Here is a 13,652-nt window from a genome sequence, read left to right as displayed (position 1 = left end):
TAGCCACCAAGGAGCACTGCCCCAAGATGACCATGCTGGGCCTAGCCACCAAGGAGCACTGCCCCAAGATGACCATGCTGGGCCTAGCCACCAAGGAGCACTGCCCCAAGATGACCATGCTGGGCCTAGCCACCAAGGAGCACTGCCCCAAGATGACCATGCTGGGCCTAGCCACCAAGGAGCACTGCCCCAAGATGACCATGCTGGGCCTAGCCACCAAGGAGCACTGCCCCAAGATGACCATGCTGGGCCTAGCCACCAAGGAGCACTGCCCCAAGATGACCATGCTGGGCCTAGCCACCAAGGAGCACTGCCCCAAGATGACCATGCTGGGCCTAGCCACCAAGGAGCACTGCCCCAAGATGACCATGCTGGGCCTAGCCACCAAGGAGCACTGCCCCAAGATGACCATGCTGGGCCTAGCCACCAAGGAGCACTGCCCCAAGATGACCATGCTGGGCCTAGCCACCAAGGAGCACTGCCCCAAGATGACCATGCTGGGCCTAGCCACCAAGGAGCACTGCCCCAAGATGACCATGCTGGGCCTAGCCACCAAGGAGCACTGCCCCAAGATGACCATGCTGGGCCTAGCCACCAAGGAGCACTGCCCCAAGATGACCATGCTGGGCCTAGCCACCAAGGAGCACTGCCCCAAGATGACCATGCTGGGCCTAGCCACCAAGGAGCACTGCCCCAAGATGACCATGCTGGGCCTAGCCACCAAGGAGCACTGCCCCAAGATGACCATGCTGGGCCTAGCCACCAAGGAGCACTGCCCCAAGATGACCATGCTGGGCCTAGCCACCAAGGAGCACTGCCCCAAGATGACCATGCTGGGCCTAGCCACCAAGGAGCACTGCCCCAAGATGACCATGCTGGGCCTAGCCACCAAGGAGCACTGCCCCAAGATGACCATGCTGGGCCTAGCCACCAAGGAGCACTGCCCCAAGATGACCATGCTGGGCCTAGCCACCAAGGAGCACTGCCCCAAGATGACCATGCTGGGCCTAGCCACCAAGGAGCACTGCCCCAAGATGACCATGCTGGGCCTAGCCACCAAGGAGCACTGCCCCAAGATGACCATGCTGGGCCTAGCCACCAAGGAGCACTGCCCCAAGATGACCATGCTGGGCCTAGCCACCAAGGAGCACTGCCCCAAGATGACCATGCTGGGCCTAGCCACCAAGGAGCACTGCCCCAAGATGACCATGCTGGGCCTAGCCACCAAGGAGCACTGCCCCAAGATGACCATGCTGGGCCTAGCCACCAAGGAGCACTGCCCCAAGATGACCATGCTGGGCCTAGCCACCAAGGAGCACTGCCCCAAGATGACCATGCTGGGCCTAGCCACCAAGGAGCACTGCCCCAAGATGACCATGCTGGGCCTAGCCACCAAGGAGCACTGCCCCAAGATGACCATGCTGGGCCTAGCCACCAAGGAGCACTGCCCCAAGATGACCATGCTGGGCCTAGCCACCAAGGAGCACTGCCCCAAGATGACCATGCTGGGCCTAGCCACCAAGGAGCACTGCCCCAAGATGACCATGCTGGGCCTAGCCACCAAGGAGCACTGCCCCAAGATGACCATGCTGGGCCTAGCCACCAAGGAGCACTGCCCCAAGATGACCATGCTGGGCCTAGCCACCAAGGAGCACTGCCCCAAGATGACCATGCTGGGCCTAGCCACCAAGGAGCACTGCCCCAAGATGACCATGCTGGGCCTAGCCACCAAGGAGCACTGCCCCAAGATGACCATGCTGGGCCTAGCCACCAAGGAGCACTGCCCCAAGATGACCATGCTGGGCCTAGCCACCAAGGAGCACTGCCCCAAGATGACCATGCTGGGCCTAGCCACCAAGGAGCACTGCCCCAAGATGACCATGCTGGGCCTAGCCACCAAGGAGCACTGCCCCAAGATGACCATGCTGGGCCTAGCCACCAAGGAGCACTGCCCCAAGATGACCATGCTGGGCCTAGCCACCAAGGAGCACTGCCCCAAGATGACCATGCTGGGCCTAGCCACCAAGGAGCACTGCCCCAAGATGACCATGCTGGGCCTAGCCACCAAGGAGCACTGCCCCAAGATGACCATGCTGGGCCTAGCCACCAAGGAGCACTGCCCCAAGATGACCATGCTGGGCCTAGCCACCAAGGAGCACTGCCCCAAGATGACCATGCTGGGCCTAGCCACCAAGGAGCACTGCCCCAAGATGACCATGCTGGGCCTAGCCACCAAGGAGCACTGCCCCAAGATGACCATGCTGGGCCTAGCCACCAAGGAGCACTGCCCCAAGATGACCATGCTGGGCCTAGCCACCAAGGAGCACTGCCCCAAGATGACCATGCTGGGCCTAGCCACCAAGGAGCACTGCCCCAAGATGACCATGCTGGGCCTAGCCACCAAGGAGCACTGCCCCAAGATGACCATGCTGGGCCTAGCCACCAAGGAGCACTGCCCCAAGATGACCATGCTGGGCCTAGCCACCAAGGAGCACTGCCCCAAGATGACCATGCTGGGCCTAGCCACCAAGGAGCACTGCCCCAAGATGACCATGCTGGGCCTAGCCACCAAGGAGCACTGCCCCAAGATGACCATGCTGGGCCTAGCCACCAAGGAGCACTGCCCCAAGATGACCATGCTGGGCCTAGCCACCAAGGAGCACTGCCCCAAGATGACCATGCTGGGCCTAGCCACCAAGGAGCACTGCCCCAAGATGACCATGCTGGGCCTAGCCACCAAGGAGCACTGCCCCAAGATGACCATGCTGGGCCTAGCCACCAAGGAGCACTGCCCCAAGATGACCATGCTGGGCCTAGCCACCAAGGAGCACTGCCCCAAGATGACCATGCTGGGCCTAGCCACCAAGGAGCACTGCCCCAAGATGACCATGCTGGGCCTAGCCACCAAGGAGCACTGCCCCAAGATGACCATGCTGGGCCTAGCCACCAAGGAGCACTGCCCCAAGATGACCATGCTGGGCCTAGCCACCAAGGAGCACTGCCCCAAGATGACCATGCTGGGCCTAGCCACCAAGGAGCACTGCCCCAAGATGACCATGCTGGGCCTAGCCACCAAGGAGCACTGCCCCAAGATGACCATGCTGGGCCTAGCCACCAAGGAGCACTGCCCCAAGATGACCATGCTGGGCCTAGCCACCAAGGAGCACTGCCCCAAGATGACCATGCTGGGCCTAGCCACCAAGGAGCACTGCCCCAAGATGACCATGCTGGGCCTAGCCACCAAGGAGCACTGCCCCAAGATGACCATGCTGGGCCTAGCCACCAAGGAGCACTGCCCCAAGATGACCATGCTGGGCCTAGCCACCAAGGAGCACTGCCCCAAGATGACCATGCTGGGCCTAGCCACCAAGGAGCACTGCCCCAAGATGACCATGCTGGGCCTAGCCACCAAGGAGCACTGCCCCAAGATGACCATGCTGGGCCTAGCCACCAAGGAGCACTGCCCCAAGATGACCATGCTGGGCCTAGCCACCAAGGAGCACTGCCCCAAGATGACCATGCTGGGCCTAGCCACCAAGGAGCACTGCCCCAAGATGACCATGCTGGGCCTAGCCACCAAGGAGCACTGCCCCAAGATGACCATGCTGGGCCTAGCCACCAAGGAGCACTGCCCCAAGATGACCATGCTGGGCCTAGCCACCAAGGAGCACTGCCCCAAGATGACCATGCTGGGCCTAGCCACCAAGGAGCACTGCCCCAAGATGACCATGCTGGGCCTAGCCACCAAGGAGCACTGCCCCAAGATGACCATGCTGGGCCTAGCCACCAAGGAGCACTGCCCCAAGATGACCATGCTGGGCCTAGCCACCAAGGAGCACTGCCCCAAGATGACCATGCTGGGCCTAGCCACCAAGGAGCACTGCCCCAAGATGACCATGCTGGGCCTAGCCACCAAGGAGCACTGCCCCAAGATGACCATGCTGGGCCTAGCCACCAAGGAGCACTGCCCCAAGATGACCATGCTGGGCCTAGCCACCAAGGAGCACTGCCCCAAGATGACCATGCTGGGCCTAGCCACCAAGGAGCACTGCCCCAAGATGACCATGCTGGGCCTAGCCACCAAGGAGCACTGCCCCAAGATGACCATGCTGGGCCTAGCCACCAAGGAGCACTGCCCCAAGATGACCATGCTGGGCCTAGCCACCAAGGAGCACTGCCCCAAGATGACCATGCTGGGCCTAGCCACCAAGGAGCACTGCCCCAAGATGACCATGCTGGGCCTAGCCACCAAGGAGCACTGCCCCAAGATGACCATGCTGGGCCTAGCCACCAAGGAGCACTGCCCCAAGATGACCATGCTGGGCCTAGCCACCAAGGAGCACTGCCCCAAGATGACCATGCTGGGCCTAGCCACCAAGGAGCACTGCCCCAAGATGACCATGCTGGGCCTAGCCACCAAGGAGCACTGCCCCAAGATGACCATGCTGGGCCTAGCCACCAAGGAGCACTGCCCCAAGATGACCATGCTGGGCCTAGCCACCAAGGAGCACTGCCCCAAGATGACCATGCTGGGCCTAGCCACCAAGGAGCACTGCCCCAAGATGACCATGCTGGGCCTAGCCACCAAGGAGCACTGCCCCAAGATGACCATGCTGGGCCTAGCCACCAAGGAGCACTGCCCCAAGATGACCATGCTGGGCCTAGCCACCAAGGAGCACTGCCCCAAGATGACCATGCTGGGCCTAGCCACCAAGGAGCACTGCCCCAAGATGACCATGCTGGGCCTAGCCACCAAGGAGCACTGCCCCAAGATGACCATGCTGGGCCTAGCCACCAAGGAGCACTGCCCCAAGATGACCATGCTGGGCCTAGCCACCAAGGAGCACTGCCCCAAGATGACCATGCTGGGCCTAGCCACCAAGGAGCACTGCCCCAAGATGACCATGCTGGGCCTAGCCACCAAGGAGCACTGCCCCAAGATGACCATGCTGGGCCTAGCCACCAAGGAGCACTGCCCCAAGATGACCATGCTGGGCCTAGCCACCAAGGAGCACTGCCCCAAGATGACCATGCTGGGCCTAGCCACCAAGGAGCACTGCCCCAAGATGACCATGCTGGGCCTAGCCACCAAGGAGCACTGCCCCAAGATGACCATGCTGGGCCTAGCCACCAAGGAGCACTGCCCCAAGATGACCATGCTGGGCCTAGCCACCAAGGAGCACTGCCCCAAGATGACCATGCTGGGCCTAGCCACCAAGGAGCACTGCCCCAAGATGACCATGCTGGGCCTAGCCACCAAGGAGCACTGCCCCAAGATGACCATGCTGGGCCTAGCCACCAAGGAGCACTGCCCCAAGATGACCATGCTGGGCCTAGCCACCAAGGAGCACTGCCCCAAGATGACCATGCTGGGCCTAGCCACCAAGGAGCACTGCCCCAAGATGACCATGCTGGGCCTAGCCACCAAGGAGCCCATTCCGTACCAAGCCATTTTTATGAAAATACCCCAGGAGACCAAGCTATTTTTTCCTTATTTTTTTTCGTCTATCATATATGATACCCAGGTCTCCCAGGAAAAAAATCGTATTTCATTTTCACAGGAGACCGTGTCTATCACATATGATATACACTACGTCTATCACATATGATACCCATGGGTCCTAGCAAGCATGAGTTTTTGTATTTCTTTTTGTCTATCACATATGATATCCAGTACGTCTATCACATGTGATAACCATGGTACCCAGGAAGTATAGTAATTTGTATTTCTGTTTGTTTATCACATATGATAGACATGCCGTGTGTTGATTTTTGTTTGTTTTGTTCGTACACAGATCTTGATTATTCCAGGTTCTCCATTTCCATATGTTTACAGATACGGCAAGAACGCAAGAAGAAGAAGAAGAAGAAGAAGAACTCCAAAGTGCAAATGTGAAGTTCATCTAAATCAAATAAAATTGTGAATGTGTTAACGTGTGATGCCTTCGTTAAAATAAATATCGCTAGCTAAAAGCTACCTGTACAGTTGTATAAGTAGCCTTTAGTTAGCGTAAAGAAAGAGTACACTTTGGTAAGACAAGAGTCTAGAATCGGTCAATGATGACTAATATCAGCAAGTTTTCAAAAGAAAAGACTCTTGTCCTACCAATGGTTGTATCAAATTTTTATCGTTTCAGCAAATTAGATAGTTTCACGAAATTATAATGTCGCGAGAGACGAGAAGTACACGTAAAAAGACAGTAAGAGATGAAGATAATTCATCATCTGAAGAGTCGACATTTGGGTCACTGTATGACTCAGACAGAGATCCTGAGTGGAGTCCAGACAATTCAGAAGTGGACTCATCAGATGAGGAGGCTGATGAAGAAGCGTACAATGAAATATTCATCAACGCCATCGAGGATGAAATTGATAACATGGAAAATCAAGAGGAAGAACATGATGATCAAACTCCCACTTGGAGTAGCTATACGGGAAGACACAAAGAATTCATATTTGATGGCCCAAGTGGTATTCAGATAGAAGTGCCCGAAAATCCATCACCGCTAGATATGTACAATTTGTTGATTGGTGACGAAATCATAGATCTCATTGTTCTAGAAACAAATCGATTTGCAGAACAAAGTCAACAAGAATTTGAACCCACTGATAATGAAGAGATCAAGAAATTCTTGTTTCTGGCTATGCACATGGGATTAGTGAAGCTAGGAGCAATCCCAGATTATTGGTCCACATCTCCCCTTTACAATCTACCACTGCCAAGATCAGTAATGTCAAGAAACCGATTTCAGATTCTGCTGAAGAATGTACATTTTGCTGACAATACCCAAATAGAACAAGGTGATCGCCTTGGGAAAATCAAGAGAATTACTGAACTGATTCAACAAAAGTTCAAAGCTCTGTACTACCCTGGGAAAGACTTTGTAATCGATGAAAGTTTAATTCCATGGAGAGGTAGACTTATCATGCGGCAATACATCCCCAACAAAGCCCACCGTTATGGTGTGAAGTTGTATAAACTATGCTCACTAGATGGATATACATGGTCTTTCAAAATTTACACTGGAAAATCCAGTTCTACTGAAGAATCACGGGGTCAGGCAACAAACATATGCCTAAAACTGAGTGATGGGCTGCTTGACCAAGGACGCACCCTCTACGTGGATAACTACTACACAAGTTACCCTCTCGCCAAAGCTATGCTAGCGAAGAAAACGCATGTAGTCGGAACAGTACGATCAAATAGAAAAGAAATGCCTCCTGAGGTCATGCATGCAAAGTTGAAACGTGGGGAGATGATTGCTCGCGAGGAACAGAATGGAATAGTAATTCTAAATTGGAAAGATACAAGAAATGTGAGAATGATGTCCACAAAACATGAACCAATTCTAGTAAACAAGGTGAGAGGTAGACAAGAGCAACCTGTACAAGAAGAACAGGAGAATCAACAAGTACAAGAAGGACAGCCAGATTTACCTGCACAAGAAGAACAGCAGGATCTACATGCACAAGACACTGTTGCTGAACATGAAGCTGTACCGAATGAATTTGGTGAAACTAGTGATAGTACTGGTGCTGTACAACCAGTTGTATTGAATGAAACTGCTACTCAACAACAAGTACAAGAATTACCTGTGCAAAGGGAAACTGTTCAAGGAGATTATTCATATACTGGGCCACACTACAAACGTCAAAACAGATTCACATACATGCTTTCAAAAAGAATGTGTTTGCCAAAATCAACCAAAGATGACCAAGCTGGACCTAGCCACCAAGGAGCACCGCCCGAAGATGATCAAGCAGGACCCAGCCACCAAGGAGCACTGCCCCAAGATGACCATGCTGGGCCTAGCCACCAAGGAGCACTGCCCCAAGATGACCATGCTGGGCCTAGCCACCAAGGAGCACTGCCCCAAGATGACCATGCTGGGCCTAGCCACCAAGGAGCACTGCCCCAAGATGACCATGCTGGGCCTAGCCACCAAGGAGCACTGCCCCAAGATGACCATGCTGGGCCTAGCCACCAAGGAGCACTGCCCCAAGATGACCATGCTGGGCCTAGCCACCAAGGAGCACTGCCCCAAGATGACCATGCTGGGCCTAGCCACCAAGGAGCACTGCCCCAAGATGACCATGCTGGGCCTAGCCACCAAGGAGCACTGCCCCAAGATGACCATGCTGGGCCTAGCCACCAAGGAGCACTGCCCCAAGATGACCATGCTGGGCCTAGCCACCAAGGAGCACTGCCCCAAGATGACCATGCTGGGCCTAGCCACCAAGGAGCACTGCCCCAAGATGACCATGCTGGGCCTAGCCACCAAGGAGCACTGCCCCAAGATGACCATGCTGGGCCTAGCCACCAAGGAGCACTGCCCCAAGATGACCATGCTGGGCCTAGCCACCAAGGAGCACTGCCCCAAGATGACCATGCTGGGCCTAGCCACCAAGGAGCACTGCCCCAAGATGACCATGCTGGGCCTAGCCACCAAGGAGCACTGCCCCAAGATGACCATGCTGGGCCTAGCCACCAAGGAGCACTGCCCCAAGATGACCATGCTGGGCCTAGCCACCAAGGAGCACTGCCCCAAGATGACCATGCTGGGCCTAGCCACCAAGGAGCACTGCCCCAAGATGACCATGCTGGGCCTAGCCACCAAGGAGCACTGCCCCAAGATGACCATGCTGGGCCTAGCCACCAAGGAGCACTGCCCCAAGATGACCATGCTGGGCCTAGCCACCAAGGAGCACTGCCCCAAGATGACCATGCTGGGCCTAGCCACCAAGGAGCACTGCCCCAAGATGACCATGCTGGGCCTAGCCACCAAGGAGCACTGCCCCAAGATGACCATGCTGGGCCTAGCCACCAAGGAGCACTGCCCCAAGATGACCATGCTGGGCCTAGCCACCAAGGAGCACTGCCCCAAGATGACCATGCTGGGCCTAGCCACCAAGGAGCACTGCCCCAAGATGACCATGCTGGGCCTAGCCACCAAGGAGCACTGCCCCAAGATGACCATGCTGGGCCTAGCCACCAAGGAGCACTGCCCCAAGATGACCATGCTGGGCCTAGCCACCAAGGAGCACTGCCCCAAGATGACCATGCTGGGCCTAGCCACCAAGGAGCACTGCCCCAAGATGACCATGCTGGGCCTAGCCACCAAGGAGCACTGCCCCAAGATGACCATGCTGGGCCTAGCCACCAAGGAGCACTGCCCCAAGATGACCATGCTGGGCCTAGCCACCAAGGAGCACTGCCCCAAGATGACCATGCTGGGCCTAGCCACCAAGGAGCACTGCCCCAAGATGACCATGCTGGGCCTAGCCACCAAGGAGCACTGCCCCAAGATGACCATGCTGGGCCTAGCCACCAAGGAGCACTGCCCCAAGATGACCATGCTGGGCCTAGCCACCAAGGAGCACTGCCCCAAGATGACCATGCTGGGCCTAGCCACCAAGGAGCACTGCCCCAAGATGACCATGCTGGGCCTAGCCACCAAGGAGCACTGCCCCAAGATGACCATGCTGGGCCTAGCCACCAAGGAGCACTGCCCCAAGATGACCATGCTGGGCCTAGCCACCAAGGAGCACTGCCCCAAGATGACCATGCTGGGCCTAGCCACCAAGGAGCACTGCCCCAAGATGACCATGCTGGGCCTAGCCACCAAGGAGCACTGCCCCAAGATGACCATGCTGGGCCTAGCCACCAAGGAGCACTGCCCCAAGATGACCATGCTGGGCCTAGCCACCAAGGAGCACTGCCCCAAGATGACCATGCTGGGCCTAGCCACCAAGGAGCACTGCCCCAAGATGACCATGCTGGGCCTAGCCACCAAGGAGCACTGCCCCAAGATGACCATGCTGGGCCTAGCCACCAAGGAGCACTGCCCCAAGATGACCATGCTGGGCCTAGCCACCAAGGAGCACTGCCCCAAGATGACCATGCTGGGCCTAGCCACCAAGGAGCACTGCCCCAAGATGACCATGCTGGGCCTAGCCACCAAGGAGCACTGCCCCAAGATGACCATGCTGGGCCTAGCCACCAAGGAGCACTGCCCCAAGATGACCATGCTGGGCCTAGCCACCAAGGAGCACTGCCCCAAGATGACCATGCTGGGCCTAGCCACCAAGGAGCACTGCCCCAAGATGACCATGCTGGGCCTAGCCACCAAGGAGCACTGCCCCAAGATGACCATGCTGGGCCTAGCCACCAAGGAGCACTGCCCCAAGATGACCATGCTGGGCCTAGCCACCAAGGAGCACTGCCCCAAGATGACCATGCTGGGCCTAGCCACCAAGGAGCACTGCCCCAAGATGACCATGCTGGGCCTAGCCACCAAGGAGCACTGCCCCAAGATGACCATGCTGGGCCTAGCCACCAAGGAGCACTGCCCCAAGATGACCATGCTGGGCCTAGCCACCAAGGAGCACTGCCCCAAGATGACCATGCTGGGCCTAGCCACCAAGGAGCACTGCCCCAAGATGACCATGCTGGGCCTAGCCACCAAGGAGCACTGCCCCAAGATGACCATGCTGGGCCTAGCCACCAAGGAGCACTGCCCCAAGATGACCATGCTGGGCCTAGCCACCAAGGAGCACTGCCCCAAGATGACCATGCTGGGCCTAGCCACCAAGGAGCACTGCCCCAAGATGACCATGCTGGGCCTAGCCACCAAGGAGCACTGCCCCAAGATGACCATGCTGGGCCTAGCCACCAAGGAGCACTGCCCCAAGATGACCATGCTGGGCCTAGCCACCAAGGAGCACTGCCCCAAGATGACCATGCTGGGCCTAGCCACCAAGGAGCACTGCCCCAAGATGACCATGCTGGGCCTAGCCACCAAGGAGCACTGCCCCAAGATGACCATGCTGGGCCTAGCCACCAAGGAGCACTGCCCCAAGATGACCATGCTGGGCCTAGCCACCAAGGAGCACTGCCCCAAGATGACCATGCTGGGCCTAGCCACCAAGGAGCACTGCCCCAAGATGACCATGCTGGGCCTAGCCACCAAGGAGCACTGCCCCAAGATGACCATGCTGGGCCTAGCCACCAAGGAGCACTGCCCCAAGATGACCATGCTGGGCCTAGCCACCAAGGAGCACTGCCCCAAGATGACCATGCTGGGCCTAGCCACCAAGGAGCACTGCCCCAAGATGACCATGCTGGGCCTAGCCACCAAGGAGCACTGCCCCAAGATGACCATGCTGGGCCTAGCCACCAAGGAGCACTGCCCCAAGATGACCATGCTGGGCCTAGCCACCAAGGAGCACTGCCCCAAGATGACCATGCTGGGCCTAGCCACCAAGGAGCACTGCCCCAAGATGACCATGCTGGGCCTAGCCACCAAGGAGCACTGCCCCAAGATGACCATGCTGGGCCTAGCCACCAAGGAGCACTGCCCCAAGATGACCATGCTGGGCCTAGCCACCAAGGAGCACTGCCCCAAGATGACCATGCTGGGCCTAGCCACCAAGGAGCACTGCCCCAAGATGACCATGCTGGGCCTAGCCACCAAGGAGCACTGCCCCAAGATGACCATGCTGGGCCTAGCCACCAAGGAGCACTGCCCCAAGATGACCATGCTGGGCCTAGCCACCAAGGAGCACTGCCCCAAGATGACCATGCTGGGCCTAGCCACCAAGGAGCACTGCCCCAAGATGACCATGCTGGGCCTAGCCACCAAGGAGCACTGCCCCAAGATGACCATGCTGGGCCTAGCCACCAAGGAGCACTGCCCCAAGATGACCATGCTGGGCCTAGCCACCAAGGAGCACTGCCCCAAGATGACCATGCTGGGCCTAGCCACCAAGGAGCACTGCCCCAAGATGACCATGCTGGGCCTAGCCACCAAGGAGCACTGCCCCAAGATGACCATGCTGGGCCTAGCCACCAAGGAGCACTGCCCCAAGATGACCATGCTGGGCCTAGCCACCAAGGAGCACTGCCCCAAGATGACCATGCTGGGCCTAGCCACCAAGGAGCACTGCCCCAAGATGACCATGCTGGGCCTAGCCACCAAGGAGCACTGCCCCAAGATGACCATGCTGGGCCTAGCCACCAAGGAGCACTGCCCCAAGATGACCATGCTGGGCCTAGCCACCAAGGAGCACTGCCCCAAGATGACCATGCTGGGCCTAGCCACCAAGGAGCACTGCCCCAAGATGACCATGCTGGGCCTAGCCACCAAGGAGCACTGCCCCAAGATGACCATGCTGGGCCTAGCCACCAAGGAGCACTGCCCCAAGATGACCATGCTGGGCCTAGCCACCAAGGAGCACTGCCCCAAGATGACCATGCTGGGCCTAGCCACCAAGGAGCACTGCCCCAAGATGACCATGCTGGGCCTAGCCACCAAGGAGCACTGCCCCAAGATGACCATGCTGGGCCTAGCCACCAAGGAGCACTGCCCCAAGATGACCATGCTGGGCCTAGCCACCAAGGAGCACTGCCCCAAGATGACCATGCTGGGCCTAGCCACCAAGGAGCACTGCCCCAAGATGACCATGCTGGGCCTAGCCACCAAGGAGCACTGCCCCAAGATGACCATGCTGGGCCTAGCCACCAAGGAGCACTGCCCCAAGATGACCATGCTGGGCCTAGCCACCAAGGAGCACTGCCCCAAGATGACCATGCTGGGCCTAGCCACCAAGGAGCACTGCCCCAAGATGACCATGCTGGGCCTAGCCACCAAGGAGCACTGCCCCAAGATGACCATGCTGGGCCTAGCCACCAAGGAGCACTGCCCCAAGATGACCATGCTGGGCCTAGCCACCAAGGAGCACTGCCCCAAGATGACCATGCTGGGCCTAGCCACCAAGGAGCACTGCCCCAAGATGACCATGCTGGGCCTAGCCACCAAGGAGCACTGCCCCAAGATGACCATGCTGGGCCTAGCCACCAAGGAGCACTGCCCCAAGATGACCATGCTGGGCCTAGCCACCAAGGAGCACTGCCCCAAGATGACCATGCTGGGCCTAGCCACCAAGGAGCACTGCCCCAAGATGACCATGCTGGGCCTAGCCACCAAGGAGCACTGCCCCAAGATGACCATGCTGGGCCTAGCCACCAAGGAGCACTGCCCCAAGATGACCATGCTGGGCCTAGCCACCAAGGAGCACTGCCCCAAGATGACCATGCTGGGCCTAGCCACCAAGGAGCACTGCCCCAAGATGACCATGCTGGGCCTAGCCACCAAGGAGCACTGCCCCAAGATGACCATGCTGGGCCTAGCCACCAAGGAGCACTGCCCCAAGATGACCATGCTGGGCCTAGCCACCAAGGAGCACTGCCCCAAGATGACCATGCTGGGCCTAGCCACCAAGGAGCACTGCCCCAAGATGACCATGCTGGGCCTAGCCACCAAGGAGCACTGCCCCAAGATGACCATGCTGGGCCTAGCCACCAAGGAGCACTGCCCCAAGATGACCATGCTGGGCCTAGCCACCAAGGAGCACTGCCCCAAGATGACCATGCTGGGCCTAGCCACCAAGGAGCACTGCCCCAAGATGACCATGCTGGGCCTAGCCACCAAGGAGCACTGCCCCAAGATGACCATGCTGGGCCTAGCCACCAAGGAGCACTGCCCCAAGATGACCATGCTGGGCCTAGCCACCAAGGAGCACTGCCCCAAGATGACCATGCTGGGCCTAGCCACCAAGGAGCACTGCCCCAAGATGACCATGCTGGGCCTAGC

At 58.0% G+C, this 13,652-nt stretch overlaps 1 protein-coding gene across 1 annotated transcript; it reads left to right on the top strand.

The window, feature by feature from the left end:
• Positions 1-5,452: 5,452 nt before the first annotated feature.
• On the top strand, positions 5,453-7,893 carry LOC103519328 (piggyBac transposable element-derived protein 4; the record flags this gene model as incomplete). Its single annotated transcript, XM_008484414.3, has 1 exon — positions 5,453-7,893. A coding segment is annotated over exon 1 (1,729 nt), but the record flags the coding sequence as incomplete, so codon positions are not given.
• Between the last annotated feature and the right edge of the window lie 5,759 nt (positions 7,894-13,652).

This window comes from Diaphorina citri, unplaced genomic scaffold (genome assembly GCF_000475195.1).
Source record: "Diaphorina citri unplaced genomic scaffold, Diaci psyllid genome assembly version 1.1 scaffold2668, whole genome shotgun sequence".
NCBI classification, from domain to species: domain Eukaryota; kingdom Metazoa; phylum Arthropoda; class Insecta; order Hemiptera; family Psyllidae; genus Diaphorina; species Diaphorina citri.
Note: the sequence above shows the minus strand (reverse complement) of the source record. Positions and strands in the feature narration are given on the sequence as shown.